The sequence below is a fragment of the Colletotrichum lupini genome, chromosome 9, assembly GCF_023278565.1.
Source record: "Colletotrichum lupini chromosome 9, complete sequence".
In the NCBI taxonomy this organism is placed as follows: Eukaryota; Fungi; Ascomycota; class Sordariomycetes; order Glomerellales; family Glomerellaceae; genus Colletotrichum; species Colletotrichum lupini.
Window position 1 is genome coordinate 2,031,340 of NC_064682.1, and position 26,301 is coordinate 2,057,640.

General features: G+C 52.2%; 8 protein-coding genes across 8 annotated transcripts; 4 read left to right on the forward strand and 4 right to left on the reverse strand.

Moving 5' to 3' along the window:
* Window positions 1-1,815: 1,815 nt before the first annotated feature.
* On the reverse strand, window positions 1,816-3,132 carry CLUP02_16514 (cell differentiation family protein; the record flags this gene model as incomplete). The annotated part of the gene is made up of 4 exons (XM_049295435.1): window positions 1,816-1,999; window positions 2,053-2,428; window positions 2,487-2,642; window positions 2,697-3,132. 4 exons carry the CDS (start codon window positions 3,130-3,132, stop codon window positions 1,816-1,818), a joined length of 1,152 nt encoding a protein of 383 aa, XP_049152582.1.
* A 1,782-nt stretch (window positions 3,133-4,914) lies between these two features.
* On the reverse strand, window positions 4,915-8,352 carry CLUP02_16515 (uncharacterized protein; the record flags this gene model as incomplete). The annotated part of the gene is made up of 3 exons (XM_049295436.1): window positions 4,915-6,845; window positions 6,897-7,530; window positions 7,618-8,352. 3 exons carry the CDS (start codon window positions 8,350-8,352, stop codon window positions 4,915-4,917), a joined length of 3,300 nt encoding a protein of 1,099 aa, XP_049152583.1.
* Window positions 8,353-11,272: 2,920 nt separating this feature from the next.
* Window positions 11,273-13,906, forward strand: CLUP02_16516 (uncharacterized protein; the record flags this gene model as incomplete). Its single annotated transcript, XM_049295437.1, has 3 exons — window positions 11,273-11,279; window positions 11,639-11,885; window positions 11,956-13,906. 3 exons carry the CDS (start codon window positions 11,273-11,275, stop codon window positions 13,904-13,906), a joined length of 2,205 nt encoding a protein of 734 aa, XP_049152584.1.
* A 1,307-nt stretch (window positions 13,907-15,213) lies between these two features.
* Window positions 15,214-17,432, forward strand: CLUP02_16517 (dipeptidyl-peptidase III; the record flags this gene model as incomplete). The annotated part of the gene is made up of 6 exons (XM_049295438.1): window positions 15,214-15,351; window positions 15,741-16,398; window positions 16,450-16,486; window positions 16,544-16,679; window positions 16,743-17,089; window positions 17,147-17,432. Coding segments are annotated over 6 exons (1,602 nt in total), but the record flags the coding sequence as incomplete, so codon positions are not given.
* Window positions 17,433-17,982: 550 nt separating this feature from the next.
* On the forward strand, window positions 17,983-20,011 carry CLUP02_16518 (uncharacterized protein; the record flags this gene model as incomplete). Its single annotated transcript, XM_049295439.1, has 6 exons — window positions 17,983-18,149; window positions 18,206-18,644; window positions 18,714-18,874; window positions 18,927-19,465; window positions 19,524-19,886; window positions 19,920-20,011. 6 exons carry the CDS (start codon window positions 17,983-17,985, stop codon window positions 20,009-20,011), a joined length of 1,761 nt encoding a protein of 586 aa, XP_049152586.1.
* Window positions 20,012-20,186: 175 nt separating this feature from the next.
* CLUP02_16519 (protein transporter sec-13) lies at window positions 20,187-21,380 on the reverse strand (the record flags this gene model as incomplete). The annotated part of the gene is made up of 4 exons (XM_049295440.1): window positions 20,187-20,934; window positions 21,000-21,115; window positions 21,275-21,319; window positions 21,378-21,380. The coding sequence occupies 4 exons, from the start codon at window positions 21,378-21,380 to the stop codon at window positions 20,187-20,189; spliced, it is 912 nt and encodes a 303-aa protein (XP_049152587.1).
* Window positions 21,381-21,909: 529 nt separating this feature from the next.
* Window positions 21,910-23,837, forward strand: CLUP02_16520 (uncharacterized protein; the record flags this gene model as incomplete). The annotated part of the gene is made up of 6 exons (XM_049295441.1): window positions 21,910-21,955; window positions 22,007-22,248; window positions 22,304-23,206; window positions 23,265-23,437; window positions 23,550-23,707; window positions 23,773-23,837. The coding sequence occupies 6 exons, from the start codon at window positions 21,910-21,912 to the stop codon at window positions 23,835-23,837; spliced, it is 1,587 nt and encodes a 528-aa protein (XP_049152588.1).
* A 277-nt stretch (window positions 23,838-24,114) lies between these two features.
* CLUP02_16521 (bZIP transcription factor) lies at window positions 24,115-26,022 on the reverse strand (the record flags this gene model as incomplete). Its single annotated transcript, XM_049295442.1, has 5 exons — window positions 24,115-24,824; window positions 24,879-25,634; window positions 25,694-25,761; window positions 25,822-25,892; window positions 25,960-26,022. 5 exons carry the CDS (start codon window positions 26,020-26,022, stop codon window positions 24,115-24,117), a joined length of 1,668 nt encoding a protein of 555 aa, XP_049152589.1.
* Between the last annotated feature and the right edge of the window lie 279 nt (window positions 26,023-26,301).

Sequence of the window (26,301 nt, forward strand, 5' to 3'; positions counted from 1 at the left end):
GCTTTTGTATGTGTATACGGGGCGGTATAGTAGATTGACGATAGGTAGCTTTAGTAATAAGGTCAAGGGTACTATAGATAAGTTTATTAAAGACTATAGATCTTCCTCACATAGAGACTTGTCGTCTTGAACTCATCATTTCCAGCGCATTCGCAGTAAAAACCAAGGCAACACCAGCTCAAAGGCATGTAATAAGGAGATAATCGATGTCCCACATGTGGCTTTCCTATGACCATTGGATACTCCAGGTCCTAGGCTTCCGAGCGGTGTTGCCGGGAACAACCACTCTATTGCACCCGTGGGTGGTGGGATTCATCAGTGCATGGAGCTCTGTTTGGAGTCCGAACTGTTTCACTGCATTAAAGTTTGCCTTGCGCCATTGATCGTTTGTTTCTCTGCATGTTGTTGATAGTGAATGTTTCCTCGTGAATGTCTGGAGGGGACACGAACTTGTTAGATGCTAAGTGATTAAAACCTGTCTAATTTGATTGATGTCCCGGCTGAGCCTGCTGACCGTCTCCCGTAACGCTGGGGGAATATAGTATAGAGTCTGAACACTCTCGGTATCTCATTGATGCTGCTCGTAGAACGTTTCGATGGGCCTTCGGAGAGCAGCGAACTCAAACTTGGTGTTGGCTTTGTTTTGAGCTCAATAAAAGCTTCCAGAGGAGCCATAGAGGCTTTGGAAAATGTTGACATGATTTGAATGCCGGAACGTGATGCGAATGGCCAAAAAGTTGTTTGTGCGAAGATTTGCTACGAGGTTGCGAGGTTGAAAGAAGGGGAAAGAAGAGAGAAGAAGAAAGGAAGAGGTAAGTTACAGAAAATGCCTACTCCGATAGAGTGGCCCCCTTACCTCAACGCGCCTTCTCTACCTTGAGAGGGTGACGACTGAACCTTTGCAGGCACCGAGGTGAGTCACGCTGCACCGAATTGCCAAGATTCGAGCAGAATACATCCAAGCGGCCCGCGACGTCGCTGCCGACGTTCCCAGCATGTAACAACGAGCAAAACTGTCTGTGGTCACGCCCAGAAAGCCTTCATTATGCATCCAAAGTCGAGTAGGAGTGTCTGGGTCTGTGAATCTCTGCATGGTACCTCTCCCTCACCCCCGCACAGCTGTCATGCTATCCCGCAATGATTTGAGCTAGATGGCCAGGAAATTCATCGCGGAGACATCGTCTTATCTGACGGGTACATCACTCACTTGAAAGCCGGAGAGCACTGGAAAGCATCGTTGGGGAACAGGTAATGAGTTGAAAAAATGGATTCATGGACCTGAGCCTCTACACATACACGGGTAGGTCAAGCCATGTGGCATGACAACCCCTACCACACTGCCAAGAAGAACAGTTCATACAAGTATACCGCCCGACTGAAGCCAATAATACCATGCGCGACCCCGGATAGGAAGTATGTTAGCAACAGAAATCTTTGAGCCGTGTCCATAAAGCCCGAGACGTCATCCCCAGCCTCCGGCGCCAGTTCCAGGTCCGCCTGCTCCTTACCGTATAATCAAAATGACACAACCCCATCGCCAATACCAAACGAGAAAAGAAACCCTTGCTTTTGTCCCCTGCCTTTTCGATGCTACATATGAAGAGAGAAAAAGAGAGAAAGAGAGTCCGCGCAAGTTGAAGATGCATCCCAGATCAGCCTGATATGCCCCCATCTGGGCAGAGAAAGCGGGTATCAATACGTCTACGATGCTTTGCGTTTTCCGATGAAATCACTGACCTCCAAGTCGCCGAGTTATGCATGAGTCTATGTTGGCCCCAGAACGTTTACAATATGTCAGGTATCCCTGGCCTTTCCTCAAAGACCAGGGTGCCCCCCTTGGGTCGGTTCGACGACATTGTCTGACAGGTTTATAAGGAGCTGGGCCAAACATCTCTTGGTCGCAGCGTCGTCTCGAAGTACCGAAGAAAAGGTCGCATCTCGGAGGGGTTCTGGGAGGCACTGGCGCAAAGCCTCGCGCGCGCGCGCGTTGTCGCTCAATCTATGCGGCATTAGTGAGAGGCTGGCCCAATCGACTTGTATCGGAGAACTCACCGGAGAAAGCATCTGACAACGTGCTTCAGAAGCCGAGCTGTCTGCTGCTCGACGAGTTGAGCGACCATGTTGCTGAGGACAGTGCCCACCGCGTAAAAGCGTTCGTAGGTAGCGCAAATGTAGTTGAGCCCATTGTCGTCCAATAAGATCTTTTGCACAATGAAAATCGCCACAGTTTTGCTCAGCTCTGAGCCTGTCTCCATAATACGTAGGCAGAGAGGAATGATCTCTGTGGTGAGCAAAAAGTTGATGACCTCGGAAGAGTCGTTCTTGACGAGGGCGCCAATGACGCCTAGCGACGTCAGGCGTAGGTATTCGAAAGGTCTCGATTTCGAGGTCGTGTTGAGGAAGGGATATAGGAATAAAGGAATATGGGCTGAGAGATGTGAGCTCAGGGACAGGTAATATTTAAGGGGATCACCTGGACGGCGTACCATTAAGAAACAACGTGCGCGTATCATTGTGGGAGGCAACACACTGAAGAAGTGCTAGCGCGTTGCATACCCTATTGGAAGCCGCAGCAGTGAGTTGCGAAGGGTTCAAGAGAGTGTAGACCGAGATGATCTCCTGTAGTAGCGATGTCATGACTCCTACGTGGGTTTAGTATGCGTCAGTCACACTGGTCTCCAGACATGAAAGCTTACCGAACGAATGCCACAATATGAGCGCAAGCTCGGGAACCTGTTCTCGCTTCTTGCTCAGCTCCAGAAGAGCTGCCTCACGGGTGCTCTCGCTGAGCAGATCAGCAATGTAAGCCATTGTTCTTCGATTGTCCTCGGATATATTGTCGTGGCTGCCTTCCGGGGCATGCGCATTGCCAAGAGATGGAACCGCAGAATGCCCACTAGCAAGTCTATTGTAGTGCTGCTGCTGCTGCTGCTGCTGTTGTTGCTGTTGTTGTTGTTGTTGCTGCTGCTGCTGCTGCTGCTGCTGTTGCTGTTGCTGCTGCTGTACGGCAGAAGCGGCGGCAGCAGCAGCTTGCTGAGCATGGTGATGTTGATTAGACTGCTGATGCATCCATGCCGAGTCAGTCTGTGGATTAAACTGATGGTGTCCGTAAACGTGCTGAGCGGGCATCATCTTCGAATCCCAGATCCGTGTGCTTCACAGAGTATGTTCTCGACGAATATGTGTGATGTTGAAACGATGGAAGCCACTGCACCGATCGTAGCCAAGTATTTCTATCGCAGTTTCCTAATGAGAAATCTTCTCCAAATGGCACTTCAGCAACAGGAACGACGATGAGCTGCAGTACTTCGTCGGAGTGTTGATCTGTGGGCGGCGGGCGGCGGCGGATCGAGGATGTCAACTTCGCGGGGGGGCGATTTGGGCTTTGGGCTCTTGCGCGCGAGGCCGTTGGAAGACTTAATCGCAGATTCGTAATGGGTTCAAAGGCCCGAAAATTGAGCCGTCGTTATTTCGTGGTGGCGCGAACTTCAAACCTTTGGCGGGTGCTTCGTAGTCAAGGTGACAAATGTGCGTACTCAATCAGGGTCGAGGTTGTGAACAATAAACTGGGCAGGGAAGGTTGAGAGGATGAGGCACACACAGAGGAAGGCAAGGCGAGACAGGGTTAGGTAATTGGTCGGTAGTCAGGCTAAGGTCAGGTGTATCTATGGAGAGCGTTGGAGGCAGGGAGCACAGGTGCCCCATGCACGGGCATGGATGAAATAGCGCGCAACTACCTAGACCAGCATCAGGGCGGGTTAGTCAGCACCGTTGCTCTTGCTCTTACCTACTTTCTCACCTTGAATCACCCCAAGTCCCCCCCCCCTCCTGACTGGCGTGTACTTACCTAAGCTGCCTGTCCTTCGACCACATAAGGTGCCTCTCATACATCGCCTTAACTTAAGGCTGGAGAGCAAGGCAATCCTATAATGACAGGGGGCACATAGCACAGCATATAGCAATGACTAGGTGATTGCTTAAATCCCTTTCTCCAATGACCTTACCTTGGCCAGCATGAAGTACCTACATTCCACAACATAGAAGACCTAGGTATAGGAGAGGAGGAAGCGGCAGTCCAGTGTCACGCCTGGCCTCAATGTGACCGGTGTGCCTAGGAGACTTGTAAGACCGGACCGAAATTGCTGTCATAGCTTTCTGCGTTCAATGTTGCGGTTGCCCGTGCGGCTCAAGTCCTGAAATAGGCTCTTTGGTGCGGAGTATTATGGATTCAACTAACATAGAGGGAAGTCACTTTGGCTGGTCATGTCTCCAAGTTTCCGAGTCTGCCCAGCAACGTAGAGAAGGATGATCATTGCCCATTGCTCATATTGGGCTGACGCGCCTGTCCGCGCCAACATCATAATTCTAAGCTACATCCAGCAGAATCCCAATAGCCCTCCTCGTGGAGCCTCCGGATATCTCAAGCTTGCCGGCATCCAATGGCTGAGTGATAGCTACTGACTTGAACCATCTCTGCCCTAACACCGATGTAGCGTAGACGGAGTAGCAAATTGTACGGCCAGCTGCTTTCAGAAAGAACCAAGTGCACGCACATACGTACACACAATTATCGTCTCTAAACTTCTCTATACACGTTCACCTATTTGAATTAGTTGACATTACCCAACCGCCGCTGCATGCATCGATGGACAGCTATTCAAGTAATGCCGTTCCTTCGCCAAGGCAGAAAGGTGCTTACTGACTGGCAGTTGGCTACTAAAACACCTCGATTGACGCCGAGGCGACCGAGAAAAGAAAACAAATAACTTAAAGGTCAAAAAGGTCGTACGATGAGATTGTTTGCCCTCGATACCCTCCACCCGCTCTGGTATCCCGGAGTCGGGCTCCCAAATCGGAGCTAATCCTTGACCACATATGTTCTCCGCGCTTTTCATCTGAACGCTTCCGCCCCATCTAAAGACGAAGCTCCCTCAAAACCTGATCGGCCATGTTCTTGTATTGCCACGTGTTTCCCACCAGTCGCTTGAATTGGATTCCGTGAAGAGACAACAACGGGACCTTGACAATGAATATCTCAAACTCGAGGACCATGCTTCCGCCAAGATCACTCTGAACGTGAGTGCTCGTCTCGCCGGGTACTCTTCTGGATGACACTCCCGCTTCCCGCGAGACACTATCAACCGAGACGTCCGAGTTGGAGTAACTGTGATCTGCCTCAGTACGCCCAGAGCCACGCGGCGTACTCGGTCCTCGTTCAGTTGCTGGCAAGTCTTCTCGTTCCCGGTCGCCACCTCTGATTGCCCCAAAACTGAAGCGTCTCCTGTGACCTGGTGGCGCTTGTCCCGGGCTACCGGGAACCTCTGGTACTTTCTTGAGGTCAATGCTGGGTGTATGCTTGCACAAGAAGCCACCCTTGATCTCGGTGTAGTCGACTCCTAGGCCCTTGAGCACCCGCTTGATATCCGCCCGGATCTCTGTGACGTTCTTGGTAGAAGTAGTTGAAACGCTAAACAAGCCTTTGAGGAAAACGGGCTTAGCCAAGTCTGAGCTGTCCAGCCTGTCGGTGGACACGCCACTCTGGTCGCCTTGCTCTTGATCCGTTTCCTCCGGCACGTTAGCCTCTCGAGCTTCCTCCCGGCGAAGCCTGCGCTGCTGAATACTCTCGCGCCTGGCATGACCGAGTGATTTCGCTCTCATGGATGCAGCCCGTGTTTGCTGGCTGTCTCTAGACGCGGGCGGTGGTCGATCGGTGGCCGTAGATTGGTCTGAGCCGCTCGTCGGCGGTGGCTCTTTTGGTGTCCGCGTCGACCCACGGCGACGCAAGTCTGCAGAATTTACGCTTGTAGATCGGCCCAAACCTTTGCGCCGTGACGATTGACCTCCGGCCGATAAAGGAGGGCTAAGAAGATCACCGTGCTGTGGCTGACTGCTACCGGATCTGAGCGGGAGAGGGTCCGGTTCTTCTCGTTCCCGTCTGCCGCGACGTATGCTGAAGCTTTTCCGGGGCATCGGTGCAGGAGGGGCCTCGGAGGGTGAGTGAACCTGGACTACAGGCGGATGAGATCGATCTCTATCCGACCTTTCCGGATCCCGGCGTCTTCGAGTACTGAAGCGACGGAGAATGCCTGCAGCGGTACTCTCCTTCTTTGGGAGCGGCTCGGGCGGTACCTCTGGGGAAAGGGGCGTTGTTGGTGAAAGTTGAGAGTTCTTCACGGTGTCGGGAGCTTCGTCTTCACCGTGAGTCCTTGCGCGAGGACGAGAACGGCCACCCGTGACCCGTTCGCCGGGCATTTCGTAAGTAGAGGAGTTGGTATGAGCCTCCTGCGGCGGTGTAATCTCCGGGATTGCAGGCTTCTCCTTCTCCTTGTGAGCACTGGCAGCTCCGGGGTTCTTCTCAACACGATCGCGATCTTGTTTTTCTCGTACCAGGTAGTAGATCGAGACCAACGGACTGAAGGCGTTGAGAGGATCGTTGCCGAGCTGGAGGGCCTCAGAACTAGGAGCCGTCAACGTGTCGCGACTGGTGCCTGAGTTCCTCCTCTTGTAAAAGTCAAAGCCAAAGCCGCGCTTTTTCTCAACGTCTTTGGCAGGCTGAGGGAGCTCTTTTTCGCGCTGATAGAGTTTGACTGCGCGTTGGTATTCCTCAGACTCGATTGTCCGTTCCAGCTGGGCCTTGATGGCGTCTGGTGAGCCAAAATTGAATCCAGTCATGGCATTGACAACATCGGTGTCCAAAGGGAGAGAGAGGGGTTCTCGTGGAGGTAATCCGTTGTCCAATGGGCTGTTGTAACCCTTCGTCATCCACGGATGGACCATGACTTCCTGCATGGTTGCACGTTGCTTGGGATCCGTTACAAGCATCCGAGATAGCAGGTGCTTGCATTCTGCATCAGGTTAGATGGAGACCAGACGCAGTACGAGTCTGAGCAACTTACCACTTGAGAGCCAACTTGGATAGTCCACCAACCCCTTTTTGATTTTGGCGTGTAGGGCAGGCATACTCTGGTCGTCAAAGGGCACCTTTCCACACACCAAAACGTAAAGAACGATGCCGAAACTCCATACGTCCACCTCGGGCCCGGTATAGGCTCTCGCCTGAAGTAGCTCCGGGGCAGCGAAGTAAAGGCTGCCGCAAAAAGTTTTGAGATGACCACGTGGAGCAAACAGATTGCTAAGCCCGAAATCAATGATCTTGATGTCTCCATTTTTACTGATGAGAATATTTTCGATCTTGAGGTCTCGGTGGACAATGCTGTTCCGGTGACAATAGTCAAGAGCGCTGGCGATTTGACGGCTGAACTTGCGGGCTTGCTTCTCCTTCAACTTGCCGTGCGAAATGATGTAGTCAAGCATCTGGCCGCCATTGACGTACTCGCAGAGCATGTACCAATGGTAGTTGGTGCGCACAACGTCTCGCATACCGCAGATGTTGGGATGGCTCAAGAGAGTGACGATGGCGGCCTCTCGGGCGGTCCTGATTTCCTTAGATTGGTCCGCTCTCTCCTTGTCCGCTCGAGTCTGATGTTGTGTATCTTCCGTTGAGCCACGGGGAATAATCTTGCAGGCGACCTGCGATTAGAGAGGAGCATAGGTTAGCAAGCACGACACGTTTGGGCCGATAAGCACGGTAAGCCAGGGGAGGGGGAAGAAACATACCTGCTCGCCTGTATCCTCTTTACGGGCCAGCTTCACCTTTCCCATGCTACCAGCACCGATTGTTTTGCCCAAGATCCATTTTCCAGATGGGGTTGGTATCGTGGTGCGTGATCTACTCGTGTGCTTCGAGGTAGTGGGTGCGCCTGGGCTCCGGGGATCGGGCCCGCCATGGTTGCTGACAGGAGCAGGCCCGGCGTTGTTGGCAACTGCGGTGCTCGCGGGCATGTCGGCAGCGTGATTGTATCGATGATTTGATCTGGTACTGCTGTGCCGCTGGGGACGCGAGGCGTCGGCGCGGGTCGATGAGGGCGGGTGTTGGCTTGGGGCGTTTCGCTTGGAGTGAAGGACTACTTCTGGTGTTTCATACTCATGTCGTGGGGGGATGTCTTGAGCGAAACGAGAAGCAGCTGAGGCAGCGGAAGCGACAGCAGCAGGAACGGTGGCGGAGGTGGAGGAAGGTTGTCGAGAGTGAGAGCGGTGTTGGAGTTGCTCGCTCCTGCTGTATTGGTGACGGCGCTGGTGGTGGTTGTGTTGTTGATTGGAGGTGGAGGAGCCACGCTGTAAAGGAGGACCAGAGCCAGAGGCGGAGACAGGAGGCCGGGTTCGGGTGGAGAGGGAGCGGTGCGCAGTCGATGGTTGAGATTGGGATTGGGATTGAGAGCGAGACAGAGGAAGGGGAGCCTGGGGAGGAGGATGTGCTGGCAGATCAGTAGTGGCCGGGATTGCTGTTGTCATTGCAGGAGAGAGGAAACGGGGGTGTGACACTGCGAGGGTTCGCTGTGTGAACTGGCACTGGCACTGGCACTGGCACTGACGCTGGCACAGTTTCCGGCTCCTCTGGCGACACGAGAGGGGGAGAGGCAGAACGTGGGCCGAACAGTGAGGTCAGGTACGGTAGGACACTTTCAGGATGGGATGGGATGGGATGGGAGGGTAAGTACGGAGTAAGGAAGGTATGGGGGGGCTGGGGAACCACCGGCTCCACTGCTTACTTCAACCAAGTCTTCCAAACAAGAATAAGGTGTCCGTATGGTTGAAGGGGAGTGGAGGAGAGTGAGGGAGGGGGGGCTAGGAGTCGAGGTACTGAGGAGGGCAAGCGCTGCACTGTCTGAAGCGAAAGTAGAAATTTGTCGGGGATGAGGCACCGAAGCAGACGAGCGGTCAGACGCACAGAGAGTGAATGAAAGAGAGAGAGAGAGGGGGGGGGGGGGAGAACACAGCGACAAATGGTTGAAGAGTATTCGCAGTGGCAGGCGGGGGAGAGAGGAGGTGTGCGCAACAAGACTCATAGAAACTCAAGAGTGAGCGGCAGTGAACAACCCCTGCGAGGATGATTTGAGAGCTGAGGTATCCACACCAGGCAAAGCAAGGAAGGCAGACGTTCAGTCTCGTCTGATGCGGGTGTGCAGGCGTGAGTGCTGTCTGTGTGTGTTTGCACGCAAAAGAAGCATGGGAGTGAGGATGACCTTGAAAGGGCGGGGAAAGCAATACATTATCTGTAGAAGGAGAGAAGAATTGTGGAAAACTTGAGTAAGGTAGGTAGAAAGTCGGATTACAACTTCTGGTACCTTGTCTTAAGTTGTTCAAGACTTCAAGTTGTGTTTGCCCGGCGCTTATCGGTTGCCTGCCTTGCCTTACCTGACCTTCTTAGGTGCCTTACCGTCAGGTTCCAGGTCAGGTAAGGTATCCATCCGTACCTGCCTTACTTGCGAATGCCTCTCGCTTTCAACTGGCAACCCCCCAGCGATACCCGGCCAAGCCCCCAATACTCTACGATAGGTACCTGAAATAGGTATGAATAGACATGGCCACTTCGTTACTGATGCCACGTGCATTGGGTTGAACTAGATTTTCCATGTTGCCAAGGTATAGTATTTGTGAGCGAGGTCGACATGAAATCTCCTTTTCCAGTGTCTTTGTTTGACGGGGCAAGCCACCTCATTGTTGGCGTGGTGCCATGTCGACCTACCTCACATTACCTTGCCTCGGACGTCAGGGGGCACGCATCTTTCTGCACCTTGGGAAATTAGTGTCAGGTGGCAGGCGCTCCAAATTCGAATAGTGAGGTACGATGTATCCGTAGAATGCCTGTGTCTGGCTATCTGCATCTACGGACACGGATATCTAATACCTCACATCCCATCCTCTGGTAAATTGGGCCGAGGATGGCAGAAACGAGTTAGACAAAAGCAAGTCCATCAGAGATGACGACAGACGCCGTGGATAGGAATGCAGACCCCGCGCTGGAGAACCTCGGATTCATTTGGTCGCAGAGCCTTCTTTGCCAGGGCCCAAGGTTCACAACGTCCCCTGCCCTGCCTTCGGTATGGAACGTACTACGTGGGTACCTCGGACAGAACGTCCAGTCCTCACCAGACCGTGCTGACCAACCTAGGCACGCTGCCTGGAAAGTCCGTACCTCAAGGTATCTCAAGCGAGACAAGCCAAGACAGGAAGGGAACATTGAGCAACCATGCGGCAACTTATTCCTTGAGTGGATATTCGGACAGCATCAGGGAAGAACTCCACGATGCGCCGTAGATTTATCCGTAGAATCTCCGGATCTCTGAAAGAGACAAGCAGGGGGCTACGTACCGGCTCTACGTTCGAGTCTCGCACACGATACTAGGGCCCTGGAGGACATCAAGCCGCGCTGATCAGCATCTGGATATGATTAAATCGGGTATCCGCGTTCAATTTGGAGCAGTTGCCCAATGCCAGTCCCGACTCCCAGAGTGTGATATGATTGGGCCTACCTTAGTTAAAAGACAGAGCAGGGTTAGGTACGAAGTAACACGGTACCTTAGCATGGTAGGTATTCGTGAATACACCGACGATGAAGTACATGTAACTAGAGGAATCACGGACGACCTGGGTCTAGGCCAGGCCGAGCAACAACTGCACGGACTTCCCTACATAGCAGTCAGGTACCCAAGAGCAAGCAGGAGGAACCAGACGAGGTCTATTTCCAAGACAAGAATACCGGTATCCGTACGGATGCAGCCAAGAGTCTCTGGACCGAGATTGATGCAGAGCAGAGTCCAAGTACCCTTTGATTCCTATCCCAGCTTGCCCTAGCTTCCGGTTCTTTATCAATCACGGTGTGGGTGCTATATAGACCGGGACTGCAACACCTCATTATAGGATGGGAGATGGCTCGTGGTTACGTACAGTTGCTTAACACGGGCATTCGCGGTCATCTTTTGTTTAGCATGTCATCCCACCCTCAGCCTTGCTGATCAAGTACAAAGTACACGTACAGAACCATAGGCGGGGCAGCACCTTTCCCAGCATCCACCAAGCGCACGCTGGAGCCAAATTACGTGACAACACGCGTTCGTGAGAATCGAAAATGCAGCTATGCTCAATGGTAGATCACTGTACTCTATACCGGGCAACGGCTGCGAGGAAAGATTGGGACTGCGAAACAAGCATCGCGAGATCCACCTTGCTGTTTGTCCCCTTTCCCGCATTTCAATTGTAGACCTGAGCATTGTCGATCCTTCAAGACTATTCGCTACACTGCAAGAACCTTCCCAGAGGTGATAGACAAGTTCAACCGCACTCTTTCCCTTTACACCATCCGTGACTAATAAGCTCAATGTATTGCGCTACCTTCAGGTATCCGTTCTACTTTACGCAATGAAAAGCCGCCATGCGCTGTCCATGACTGAGGTAGTGAGGCACTCAAGATATCTTTGAAGGTACAGGTCTTTACCTACCTTAGGTACCGTAACTAATCAACCTCTAATTACAGGTACCTTAGGTAGGTTGAGATAGCGGATCGAGCTCTTATCTTATCGTATCTTATCGATAGCAAATCCACCTTTGCCTACCTAGGTACCTTAGGTTCCGACCTAGGCAGGTATTTCACCTAACCTCTGGGCCCTAAGCTTCCGACATTGTCAATGTCAAGGTCCTTCCACCCGATTGCCTTATTTCCTACCGCAAACCTGACGTATCTTACGCAGGCGTCCGCTCGATTCGTCTAAGCGAATGTAGGCAGCGACACATTGACTAGCTACGAAAGCCTACAAAATCGTTCACCGTCGTCATTACATGTCGCGTAGCAAGAGGTCGCATGCTACTTACGAGGCTGACTTGCACGATGAAGCCGCCGTACACGTCGCCTTTGGCACCCCTCTCCCGCCACTTGGCCCGGAAGTGCGCGATGATGGCGCCTACATCCCAGTACATAAGCAGGAAGTAAGGGATGAACACGGAAGGCGACGTCTTCACGGCGCTTTTACAGGTGGATGGAGTGCAGGGTTTGTCTCCCACAAGACCCCCGGCACTGAATCAAACTCAGTCATCACTTGACTGACATAAGGAACCCAGATACTTCAACACCGTTGGCTCCAAAGAAGGATGGACGCCATCTACGTTCGTCTCAAGTCGCACAAACCGTCAAAAAAACGAGCCACGTACGAGCCGACAACGGCCAGAGGATTACATGGACGAAGAGGATCTCGCAGATACCGCTGCCACTCAGAACATCCAGACAACTGATCCGTTTTCCTCTCTCGGAGCTTCTAGCCATGACAGACGTCACGCGAACGATTCCACTGGTTTAGCGAGAGCTTATGGCGATACCATGGGCCTCAAGCTTTTGAGGAAGATGGGCTGGAAGGACGGGCAGGGCATTGGCCCCAAAGTACGGCGGACCGCTCGCCTGGGTATCATGACCAGCACTCAAGATGTAACCAGTGGAAACACCCACTTGTTCGCTCCAGATGATGTCAACATGATAGAGTTCGATCGCAAGCGAAACCGCCAAGGCTTGGGTTTCATAGGAGAGCAAAAACTCTCACAGCTATCTGGTCCAGGCATCATACGGGCGAGTCGAGATCAATCTGGCGTGGATGACGAGGCGAGCAACGGCAATGAACTCTCGGATGGCCTCCAACCCGCACTCGGCATCTCACGCAGGACAGGAAAGCCAGTCCAGGCAGCGCCGCGTGGGGGGTTGGGTGTGGGCATACTGAATGACACCGGCTCAGATGACGAAGATCCGTACGATATTGGGCCACGAATATCATACAATCGAGTTCTAGGTGGAGACAAAAGTAGGAAGAAGAAGAGGCAACCAGCTAGTCTGTCTGCGAACCCCACCGTGGGGTCGAAACCAGTCTTCATCGCCAAATCCTCGTCGGCAAATGCCTATGGCCAGAAACGATGTCTTGACGGCAAGCTGCCGCTCAAGGGATTCGCCCTTGGCCGCAGTACAGAGTCTCGGCTGACTGGACAACTCGCGGTGTCATATCGTCCCCCAACCGTACCCGATCACTGGATATCAACGAAGCGCCCTGTCGGTGGGAACACAACAGCAGTGTACATCTCAACAGCAGACGCTGCCAAGACGGCTCAACATGATCCCAGATCTCGCGCGCTGCTCCTGGGTGAGTCGACGTTGCCTGGCAAATCAATCTTTGACTACATGTCATCCGCTGCTCGCGAGCGACTGGCCGCGGCCACTGGGAGAAAAAATCTTCCCCCCGCTAAAGGCGAGATTCCCGCAGAGTATGCGCGCACGGCAGAGCAAAAGTTACAGGATATGCTAGGGAACATACCTGTCTTGGCCAAAGAGACGGCCATTGCCGCAATGAGTCGAGGATCAGGCACAGGAGGGCCTTATGCAAACAACGAGGCCAAGCAGGCAAGATATCGACTGTATCTACAGGATGCCGCGGGATTCGGGGGTTCAGCTCCTCTCAAGCCTTCAGGCATGACCGAAGATGACTATGTTAAGGAGATCGAAGAGTTTTACGGGTGTGCTCGGCTATTCAAGCCAATGACGGGCTTTATGGCAACACGGTTCACGACAGCTTCGACTGGGTCTGGGGAGGGCGTAGACGCAGGCTCTACTCACAATGCGCAGCAGGTCCCGAGGCCAGTTGGGCAGGCAGATCATATTGAAACGGCGGCCAAGATGGGAATGTATGGGCGCATGACGAGGCTGACTGCAGACTTCTTTCCCACCAGATTACTGTGCAAGCGGTTCAATGTCCGGCCCCCGGCTCATTCGCAACCAGATTCAGATGCGGCATTTCCATTAGAGCCTCATAAGACTTCCTACGGAGTACCTGCGAGTGAGGTCACACCTCACGAACCGCTCAGTCGTGAAACGAACTCAGATATGGATGACATGCTGGGTTTCGATATGGCGAAGCAGTTGTCGACGCAGACGGCCGACATCTCAAAGCTCGGAAGTGAGGCCGGCGAGGTCTCGCGACCAAGCAACGACATCTTCAAATCGATCTTTGGTGACAGCAGCGATGAGGCTGAATGAAGTAAGTATCAACTGTCTTCACTGAGACTGACGTCATGACGTATACCAGAAAGCCTAGAGCCATACTTCGCAGAGGGGCCTTGCTGGTATACAAAACCCATCACCTTCGACTTAGACTCTCAAGGAATATAGCAAGCTGTTTGCAGCACAGGACCGGAAGGGCGGGTGCTCCACATACCGGCTTTGGATGTATTCGCGGAAGCCGAGATACGGGGATTGACTGAAATGCCTCCGTAAGAAAATCGCGCTTTGAAAGTTCACAATCGTTTATACCACAGGGCCAACAATAGATGCCGATAGAGCTGAGGAACCTGGGGTATTCCAAGAAAGTGCTGCCATGCTCGGAATCATAATACACAGCGGGCAGGAACTCAGTTATGTCGGGCATAAAAGCATGGGCAATGCATTTGCTAGATGAGATGGGGAAACGACACTATCTTGGAACCGGGCGCCGCGGGCAATCTAGACCTTCCTACTAGTAGTTTCTTCATACAGCTTTACACATATGCCTATGTTTGTGCTATAGCTACCGTAGCGGTAAGGGAAGTCGACACTGCAGGTGTTCGGAGCGTCAGACTAGACTATCGGCATAGCACGTGAGGTCATCACATGTTATTTCGATGCATGAAAGCCCCGCGATAACATCCCAATGGCCAAGCATGTGTCTAATGACATGGTGACTTGCCTTGAATTTTGTTGGCCATCATCTAGAAGGAAAATGGTTGTGAGGAAGGTAAGCAATATCTCATAACGATACCTGGGCTACGTCCATTTTTACGGGCGCGCTGGGCCTCCGAGGTGCGTTCGTTGGCTGCACCAACCATCTCCCTCCGTCAGCCTTCAGGTACCTAGTCTGGGTACAACAGCAAGTAGTTCCCCATCCTCAAAGGGGTGCTCAAGCAACTTTGTAGTCGCAGTAAGATAGCCCATAAACTGTTCCTGTTAGTCTGGGTGCGTCCTTCACTTACACGACGGTTCACTCCATTTGGCCGATTCTCTTTGCAATATAAGAGTTCTTCTTAAATAAGACATAAGTATTATTGAAACTATATTATTTAGACTTATACTAGAGAAAGCTATGTAAATATTTAAGTAGACATTATAATATTTGTATTTAATATTATACAGTTTAGCTTTTAATTATTAAATTCTAGTATTTAATAGATAAAATACACATAAAATACTCTATATGAATCGAATTTGTAGAAGGAAAAAAACAGTCTAGTCTAACTTATATCATTAGCGTCATTTGTTTTGAAAACAATAATAATGAACAAAGCAAGCTACGATTTGCCATGCCTTAAAGCGGAGATCCGTCAACGGGTGACCACTCACTCCTGGGGTCCTTTAGTAGACTACTGCAGGCGCGTAGACGTAATACTGGGACTGACTGGGCAAAAGTGCTCTGGACTTGGGCTTGCCTCTTTGGTCACTGCCTACCTAAGGTAAGGAAATAGCCGCCATCATCCCCTGCCTGTTCTACCTCATCAAACTGCCCCCCAACGACCAATTTCCCATCCACCATTTGCTCGGACACTCGCAATCAACCATTGGTTTCTCTAGGCCTAGCATACGCCTGCCACCCCTGCGCTTGCAAGGCGACCTTTACCCCGTTTCGCACTCGACTAAACGAACTAACCTTTGGCGAGCATCCCGTCGCTCTTCCTCTCTCCCTCTCTCTACACGTCTGTCCTTCGCAAACCACTTTGTTCACTGAACCCATCTTCGCCATCCGAGCTAGGAGCGGCACAAATAAAACATACGTTTGGCTTTCGCATTGGCGCCTGATTACAAACTCTGTTAACGAATGCCATCAATTGGAACTAGCTAAGAGGTCGAGTGGTGCACCCTACTTATTTGTATCCAACTACGATCCGATACTCGATACCTTGTCGAAACCGCCAACACGTTGCCAGGCTCGCAACACGTCAGGAACGGGCAGCCCGTGTCCGCCCGGCGTACAGTCACCGCCTCTGAAGAAGAAGATCCTCCTCAGCTACCAGCAAAGACCGAGCAAGAAAGTGCAGGAGAGTCCAGCCTCAGCGCCCCGTCACCTCTTCCTCCTCCTCCTCCGCCTCCTCAGTATCCCTCCTCCGAAGCATCAACCTCCCGGCCGCCACCCTTCTCTTCAGTGTGCGATTCGCTCGAAAACCCCTCCGAACCGGCTCACGACCCCCGCTCTGCGATCACAGTCACAGTCGCTGGAATATCCCCTGCTGCACCGTCGTATGCATCTCTAGCTCCAGGCTTCTCTACAGAACAATCGGTTCCGACTTCCTTTCATCACGCTCTTACAGAAACAAAGCGTGCGCTCCCTCGAGACACCAAAGGGGGCTCATCCGGAAAGGACGACAACGCCGAACCACCCCCCGCATACTCGGAGGGACCCAGTCCACTCCAATCGTTTGCCTTTCTGATGGCTACCGCCGGAGGCGCGTCGAGTATCATTACTCAGGTGCAACAAGGAGGGCCGCCTATCAATGCGATTGGAGGTGAGTTGCTACTCGACCAGAACAAATCGAATAAGACTAACGTAATGGCAGATGTTGGTGCCGACGAGACGATCGCGATGGACCTTCGGTAGGGGTTGCTTCTACTCGACGTCCTATCCTGAACGCTAATCGTTGTGATCTGCAGGGGCACCCGATTTGTTCTGTCGCGAGACGAACTCTTGACGCTGCCCGAATTTGTCCTCTTATCGTTGTTCCCTAACGGCCTTTTCCCTGAGGGGCATATGGGGGGATTTACTGAGGGCGATGCAGTGCAAGTGGACGTGAGTACAAATTCTCACAGTGACCTACATAGTGCACTTTAATTATTGACAACTTCTCGGCAGTACGACCCGGCATCCCTGCAGTATATGCTGGACTTCTTTCGCACCGTTGCGCAGTCGATACCTGTTGACTCATCTCCGAGTGTTTCTCAGGAGGAGGATCCTGCGACGGGAGACCCAATGGGCTCACGAGACGACTCATCCAAGAGAGCTGGCATCATCGTTCTGAGAGAGGATCTTGACTTCTACGTCATACCACCGCGGGCCGAAATCACGCAGCCTGAAATGATGGAAGTCAAGAGAGCTGCGGGGAGAGCCCTTCTTCAACAGACGGGTATTTTCTCAGGTCTGAAGCGCAGTGACGAGCCGGGTACTACGGAAGCTCACCTCATCGAAATGCTCACAGCAGGGTAAGTTCCCCCGGCATGACAATGTCCGGCCCTTGACAAGAGCTAACCATTCACCAGCGGGTTCAACCATGACGACAACTGGGGACACAGAGCAGGAGAACCGAACAAGGCGGTCGTTTGTAGCTTAGCATTGGCACGCCTACGAAGCGATATCAGAGGTAATGATATGGGCAGCAATGCCGTTGGCATGGCGCAAAAGCTGCTCCTCTTTTGGAGGAAGCCTGCGAGACGCTGCTGGTGGGAAGGCGTGGAGCTTGACAACGTTGAGGGTATTGAGGGGAAGCTGAAGGTCTGGATCAGGCGCGTTTGGACCCTGGAAATGAGCGTAATCGGCCTCCGATGAGGCCGACAAGCTTGGCTACTATCTTGTGCGGCGAGAGGTCAGGAATGGGCGTAATGGTGTAGCGCAGCCTGGCTTTGTGGGCTGAAATATGGGTTTCCTTCCGTCTACTTCTTTCAACACATGCGCGAAATGGTTCGTGGGCTTCGTCGGCCACGCATAGGCAACATTCGTTTTCAATGGCGAGACCGCTATCTGAGGCTGATATTGAGCGTGTTCATAGGTGCGTCAGACCAAGCAAACATTAGTCATAGGTCAGTTCTTACATAATCAAACAGAAGCGTTTTCTTGATCATGACTGTCACTTAGATACGTGGGCTCATGATTGATACTTGTGAGGAACCCAGTAGTGACGTTCTCGTCATCGTCTTAACGGAATGGACCATTGAATAATTTCAGGTGTAGTAACTTCAAGTCGATGTTGTCTTGGCTCGGGACCGCTGCCAGCTGTGTTCTCAATCTGTCAGTATAGATGGGTAGGTAGTCTTCATCTAACTCCTGCTCATACTGTCGCATCCTTCACCCCACTGGGCTCCTGGACAATAAGGAGAAAATGCCTTGCACCTCAATGCTAGCTATGTTTTATTTGGAGACAGAAGCAGCCCTCATACGAAGGGGACATCGCACCTTCTTCCCCATAATCATTCACTTGGGGAGAATCAGCGTCAGGCACACTAATCAGCCCCCAATCCTAGCCAAGTTCCCCCGGCACAAACAAGTGTGGCATCATTTCTTGGCTGGACCGTCGGTCCAGGCTAAGTTTCAGTGCAACACAGGGTGGTCTTCCGTCGCAGAATAGTGACGCCTGCCTCTCCGCACTATAACAGCGGCTTCAGGTCCGATCCGGTTATTCGCCATACGGCCCTCTCTACATTCACCGTGCTTCTCCGTTCCAGTATGTACGTGTCCACTACCAACAGCATGAATCTCTTACTTTCTTTGCATATTCTTGCCGCCACTCAATTTTCTGTGGCCTTGGCCCAGGAGTGCAGAAATACGTTGAAAGCAACGTATACCTCGCCCATTGCTGCCGGTGGCTGGACATATCGCCTGATCGCGAACGGACTCACTCGACCCAGAAGCATACTTTTCGACAACCAGGGAGCTCTCCTGGTTGTCGATGCTAACTCTGGAGTAAAACATCTGAAGCTGACTGACGATGGCGGCACTTGCTTATCTGTGGCCGAGAAACGGACGATTATTGATTCTCCAGAGGTATGGCAACTCTAGAGGCCGAGTATGTGTAGCGAGCTTACTTATTGTAATGTGTCCGGCGACCCAAAGTTGAACCACGGAATAGCCCTCTCCCCGGATGGGAAGACTCTGTATGCCTCGACCGCCGACAAGGTATATTCCTGGGCATACAATGGCAGTGCTGCCACCGTTGGCGATAGGAATAGGACACTCATAGCGAACATGAGCAATACCGATCATACCACCCGGACGTTACTTCTATCCAAAAAAAAGTCCAGGCATACTCTTGGTGTCGAGAGGTAGCGCGTCCAACATTGACGAGGCTGCGACCCGCCAGTCGACTGGGCATTCCCAGCTTCGCGCCTTTGATATCGGGAGCCTCGGTGAGAATTCTGGGCCGCTCAACTTCCCAACTGAGGGAAGGATGCTCGGCTGGGGATTGCGGAACTCAGTGGGCGTGGCAGAAGAGCCCGTCACAGGCGGTGTATGGACAGTAGAGAATTCAGCGGACCAGTTGAGGAGGAACAATGTTGATATTCACACTGACAATCCTGCCGAAGAACTCAACTTCCACGGGCACCTCAGTGATTCTAACAAGGATCAGGGCGGTAATTATGGATATCCAGGTTGCTTTGCTGTTTGGTCGACCGAGGGATTTCCCGATAAAGGCAACATGACGACGGGAGATCAGTTCAGCCTCAACCCATCACGCACCCTGAACGATACAACTTGCAATTCCGCCTATGTGCCCCCGAGACTATCTTTCCAGGCGCACACTGCTCCATTGGATATAAAATTCACGCCCGATGGCTCAGAAGCCTTTGTAACATTCCATGGCAGTTGTGAGTGGTGCCAGGGCTCTATTGTCCACATTTAATCCCATGACTTACACCGGCCTAGGGAACCGAGACGAGGCAGTCGGCTACAAGCTATCTAGCATACGTTTCTCGAACGGAGAACCTACAGAGTCAGCTGATAGCCGGACACCAATTACTGATATTCTAAGTAACGCAGACACCAGCAGCTGCCCTGACCACTGCTTTCGCCCGGTAGGACTTGCTTGGGACAGTCAGCAGAGACTCTTCATGACATCAGATTCGACGGGTGAAATTTATGTCCTTCAGCGGACCGATGTCTCAGTCTCGACCAGTTCTCCGGCCATCCCTGTTCCAACATCATCACCCGACGCTGCAGCAACTTTAGTCCCCTCCCGGCTCACCTCTTTTGGCAGCCTTGCGGTCTCAGTATTTGTTTTCATGGGAAGTGCGGGCGTGGTCAGGTTGATCCTTCTCTGAGATTCAGCTTCATATACTCTCAGTCTGGGAATGGCCGGGTTCAAAGAGTCAACAAATATTCAGTTGGTACCAAGAGTATGCTGCTTCATGTAATCAATGATCTACGGTGTGCAATCGACAGTGGCTTGCTAGTCTGGGTTTGTATCATCCGTAACGATTGATCCAACTCCAAGACGACATGAAATTCACGAGTTCAAATACGTGATGACCCATTTATGCCCTATTTTGCCGCGAACGCCTCGCCTATGACGTTACATGGATGTCTGTATTATTCCTCGATGCTCTTGACACACTCCCACTCGCCTCTGAGGTTCTCCTTCCACAACGAGACCTTGTTGTCACCTCCGCTGACCGCGAGCACATTGCCGCTCAGAGACCAGCTGACTCTCCACACAGCTGCATCGAAGTTGAGGACCTTGCAGTTCCATTGTCCACGGCTCGACGAATCCGACGTCCAAATGCGAACCGTCTTGTCTTGGGAGGCTGACGCAATGTATGACTTCTGCAAGACCGTCGGCGACCATGCTACGTCACGAACCCAGTCTGTATGACCGGCAAGAGGCTCCTGCTCCTGCTTGTACGACTGCGATGCTGAATCGAAAACCCAAACTTTGAGCAAGTTATCACAGCCGCCCGTGACAAATCGCCTCACCCCAGCTGAACCAGGACCAGGAGAACTGCTGACAATGCTTCCAGGGGCCGTGGCTGGGGCCCATGAGACGGAGTTGACGCCCAACCCGTGGGCTGGGAATGTCACATGGTCGAAGCTGTTGTCGCGGAACTCGAGTATGCTTACGTTGCCGTCCGAAGAAGCGCACGCCAGGAGGCACCCAGACTCGTGTGGTGACCAAGAGACGATATTGACGGAAGCTTTGTGCAGAGCGAAATCGAAAATCTTCTGCCACTGATTGTTCTGTTCCCTCCAGATGAAGACCTTGCCGTCGTAACCTGCGGAGGCCAGTATATTTCCATACTTGGGGTGCGCCCATGAAACGCACCAAACTGCACCATCATGTCTGCAACAGAGTCAGCAGGAGTAGTAGGCTCGTGTTTCTGAAGGTCTCGAATGTGCAATGCTTACCCTTTCAGGGTCTCGACAAGTCGTTGGGAGTCCCCGTCGATTTCGAATATTTTGATGGTGCGGTCGCTTGAGCATGTCGCAAGGCGACGTCCGTAGTAATCGAGGACGGCATCGTGCTGGTAAGGGTGGTGAAGTATTAGCCTAACCGAACATGTAGGACAAGGAGGCGGCCGCCGATCGCACATCATGACACAGGCGTCGATGGTATATATTTCCCCGTCTCGCAAACCACTGGGCGATTGGGAACGTGGGGCAACACTCGAAGAGACACTTACAATCATATCATCGTGGCCAGAATTCGATATGACCTGGGCAGACGCCTACGTGAAGAGCCATGTTAGCGGAGCGGATTGCCAAGTATATATTGAGAAGCCATACCATTGCGTGAAGTAGAAGCTGGTGTTGTTAATCAAGGACTGCGCTCATTCAGAACATCTAATATGGGCTGATGCGGGAAGGTCGAGAGCTGGGTAAGACTTGGGTATATGTTGAATGGCAGACTGGACGGCGTCACTGTAAGTGCCACCTAAGGGAATCGAAGCTCCCAGCTGGCCTTAGCCCAAGCTTGAGATCCAATTTGGCCAACGGGATGGGGCCGTGTTGCAGGACCACCAGTAGGGTGTTCCGTATGAGGAAGGCGGTGGGATAGACTTCCCGTGACCTGAGTCTCGTGACTTCCTTTAGATTGACGGCTAGGAGCTTCCAGTTTCTTGCACGTGAGACGTCTCCCCTCCCCCTCCCCCAGCTCCGGTCCCGTTAACGGGGTGGGTGCCGCGCTGACGCAGAGGTAGTGTGCGTACAAGCCGATGCCGAGGTAAACCGAAGTGAGAGTCGATGAAAGCCTCATTACTGTCTACCGACCCATGAATAACAGACAACGTTGCGGTACTTTTCTCTACAGTGCTACTCCATGTACCCGGCTACCTTGGCGCTCGACGGAATAATTTACCATCTCAGTCGACACCTTTACTCGACGCGCCATAGGCTTCTGCTAACACTGTGATCAGCCTTAAACACCACAGGCCACACTCTTCAGACACCACATGCAATCCGAGTGCGCACTCGAATACTGTACATCCTAAGCACTGGAACCATTGATCATTTCCCGTACGAAGCCATCGCAGGCGCCCTCATAATGGCTGACAGTTCCTGTAGCGGCTCTACGCCGTTCAAAGGTCTCGTTGACCATGGGGCCCAAGATCGAAGTCTGCACCGAGATCGGTTTTCCAGTACTCCTAGTCTCCAGCAAGTAAGGCCTACAGTACCGCCCCCGTGCTCTCACGCAGTTCTCCTAACAATGACAGGGCTTTCGATCCACAAGTCAAACCGTCTCGGCGCCGGCTCAAGCAGGCTTTGGCGAATTCCTCGACTCCAACGGGGCTGGGCAAGTCAGCATAAACACTCCCCAAACTCTCAACTCGCCCGCATCAAGCTTCCCTCGAGGGTTGCAATCATTCCAATCATCAGCGGCCCCTGCCGGTCGAATTCTCCCACCCAACCTCTACCAATCTACGTCACAAATTCCGACAGCTTCTCGGCAAAATGTGTCTATGGCGTCGCCACCGAGGACATCGAGTTGGGCACAAGATTTTGCATCATTCTCTAGGGCACCGCCAGGTGCTGGAAACTACACAACAGGGTTTTCTTCTTCGCAATATCCAGCGCCTGTAGCCGGATTTACGCAGAATATGATGGGGTCGCATTTAAGACCTTGGTTATTCGGGCCCCAAGGCGGTTCTGTAACCGCCACAAATCACGGAGTTACAAACACCGAAGCTGACTTTGATGTTGAGATGAATCGGTGGATGGCGGCCAACGGAGACGGACAGATGGAGGACCTCGACACTGTTATGGAACAACTCGCGCGAGAACTGGAACAAGAGCAGCAACCAGAGGCCGCTACACAAGCATCCAGAGATACCACCGGCAGCTCTGTGGATACTTTCACGACCTCTCTAGATGTTTCTGTCCAAGATGAAGCACAAGGAATACAAACATTCGATGCTACAGCTTCAACAAACCAACAAATACCCGGCGCATCCTCGGTCCTTGGGATTGATGCCATCGGAGTATCAAAAAGAGCGAGTTTTCCAGACCACATGCCTGACTTGGAACGTCTAGGGCTCGACGAAGCGGAGCAAGCATCTGCAGAACATGTCCAGTCAACATCTGACATTTCGGAGGCAGCGAGACAGATACTTGACTCGGTTCAACATGAACAAGGAGACAAATGGAAGAATTCTCGGTTCTTATCACTGATGAAAGACTTTCGGGATGGAAACAAAGACATCGTCAACAACGAAATTCTCGAAACCAAAGTTGGCGGCGAGCGAATCGGCCGGAATTGACCTCGAGAACTCCAATGCTCCTAAACACCACCCAACCACGTTGATATCATGGCTAATGTCAACCGCAAAGCCCGGTACAAGAGCCGTTATGTAAGGGGTCATCGCGCAAAGACGGCATTCGGCGTTGTTGTATGTAAAATGAATATTACAGAACGCTGTAGCAAATATCGTTGACACAGCTATAGACCACTTGATGCTCTAGCGATCCGGTACCGTTACGTATGATACGACGAATCGTCATCGAGAGACTTCCAATAACAGGCAGGGCTTATGATTACTGGCGTAAAGAGGACGCTGGAGATCGCATCGAGACGACAGCGAAATTGAAGCTGCCCTGGCGGCGACGCGAAATGTCGGTCGGTCGGTAGCTCTAAGGCTTGTTGGTGGGATTTGAAGGACAAACGTACATGGCACGAGGAATTTAGCAACCTGTGATTCTGCCGAACTACGACATCGGGGTTGGGATTACAGGAGGAATAAGCAGGGATAGATATGCAGACGCTTGCGAGCCTAGATCGAGTTACCGTACCTTGTATTTAGTATCCTCCGCTTACGAGGGAGTATAATCATCTTGTTTGTTTACTCGATATTCCAGATGTTGGATTTTTAATATGTGAATTGTATAAACTACAGCCGAGAATGACAAGCGGGACAAACAAAAACAATAAGCGATGAGGAAAATGGATATTGCTGAAGGAAATGCACAAAGTGTACCGTAATCCCTCCAATTCATCCAGTTGTGCCTTAGTGGTCTGTGAGGAAACAGTTCAGGATCGACCAAGGGCAATGCTCTTCCAGTGGTCACGCTCCTCTTCAAGCTTACGAATCTTCTCTTCCAAATCTTCAAACCGCTGGGCCTTACGCTCGCGAGACTTGCGTGCAGCGAGTGTGTTGCGGGCACGCTTCATAGCAGTGGTATCACTAGGATCCTCAACAATGATAGGAGGCAGCGGTTTGTCTCGTCGACGAGAGCTCACGCCCGAGACTGAAGAGTGGCGGGCAGAACTAGTTGGGGAAGAGTTGACAGACTTCCGGCGGCCCGAGGTTGAAGTGAACTCGACCACCTCCAGATCATCGCCTTTGAGAGCGGGAGACTGATCAGTCTGCAGTTTCTGGATCTCCTCGATACCGGTGACGTCCTTTGTGACAGCGGTAGATTCCTGGGGAAAGAGGGGAAACCAAGGATCACCAGCAGTGGTGTCAAAATCTGCCGACCCGAAGTCGCCCGAGTCAAAACTGGGGGAAACATCGTAACCGTCGTTGAAGTCAGGAGACTCATTGTAGATCGAAGGCGATGTCAAAGCGGTCAAAGCTGTTGAGTTGGGAGTAGACATGAAGGGCTCCTGAATGAGAAGGTCATGAGGAGACACGGTGCCCAGGGTGCTAGGACCGACATCGAAGACCGAGGGCATGGCTGGCGACGAGTAGGTGGTAGACGCACCACCCTCGAAGCCGGTGAAGTCGTCAAGGTCAAGGTCTGTAGAGACATGTGAGCACAGTCCTGGGCGAGACCAGAGTGTGAGCGGTTTACCTTGAATATCCATCTTGTTGGTTACGCCCTGAGTACTTTGAGCGAACAATGGTACAGGAGGACGCTGACGGCGGTTCAGAGCAGCTGAAGACGACGGAGCGGATGAAGCGTAGAATTGAGCTGACTGAGCGGGGGAGCACACTGAAGGTGACCGGGAATTAGATCCGGAAGCTTGGATCTGAGCAAGACGATGCTTCTGTTGAAAATGGACGCGACCTTGTTGGTTCTGTCGGAGATGATATGACGAGTGGCGACGTTGGTTCAAACCGATGGCGGTATGGGTTGCCAAGTGTCTAGGTTGACTGGTACGAGGCTGATCGAACAAGACGAAGTCCTGCTGGGGAGACTGTTCCGGTGGGCTGAACTGAGGCTGTTGCGCGGGTTGTGCCGGCAGGCTGGGTGAACTGGAGGGAAGCCATGATGATTGGGAATCCGTTGTGAAGACTGAAAAGTCTCGAGGTAGAATGTTGGCGGAGGCGGAACTTAAGCTAGAGCTGGAAGCCGTAGTGTAGTTCAGGTCGACCTGGGAAGGTTGAGCTGAAGTGAAGAGCGGAGAAAAGTCGTGAATTGTTGTAGACTGAATTTTGTTGAGCTTTGAAGCGGGATCGAACTGAAGACGATGATTTAACGCATTTTGGCGGGGCTCTATGGCTGAATGATTCTTGATTGTAGTTTGGAAAATTGTGGTGGTGAGGAGGAAGGAGGAAAAGGGTACGTCAAAAATTAGGCACGGAGGGATTAGCGAGCTTTTGTAGCCTGAAAGGCAGCAACAGGCCAAACCCCCCCGAAAAGGGCGGGTGGTTGTGGGACGGCACTTCCGGATACGCAAGCAGGGCGAAGGGCGCAGTTGTCGAAGCCCTGTTGTCTAGAAGGTACAGCGGGGCTTTGTATCCCGCCATGTCATTAAGCGCACGGATCGGTCTTCAGATCGCAAGTGCGCTACCTAGACAGAAGTACCGCCTCCAGATGGAGCGCAAGGCAGGCAACTGCGCCCACAGGAAGGAAGTGGTACCCCTGCACGAAATGAGAGTGTGAGTCACACTTTCTGATGCTAAGCCTGATTCGGCTTGACCGAGCGCACGGGACGTTTGCTCTGATTGGTTTGTGACGATGGCAGGCAGAATACAGTGCGGACTAAAGGCATTGCTCCAACAGCAGCCAATGATCAACTCCGATAAGTAGTACGATGAGGGGCATCTTCTTCGCTTAAGGTATGTAGGTACGTGGCACCTAGAGCTTCCGCGCTGCGCTGATATGCGGAATTTGCTCTAATAACGTACCGCTCAACTCCTACTGTTTACCTGTCGATGCTCTTGCCATACCGACACAGTAATCCCACGGGCCGCAATCCAATAATGCTGGAGAGTTCCACAAGTCTCAAGCCGGTACATACTTGTGGAAGGAGTCAAAAGTCTCACAGGTG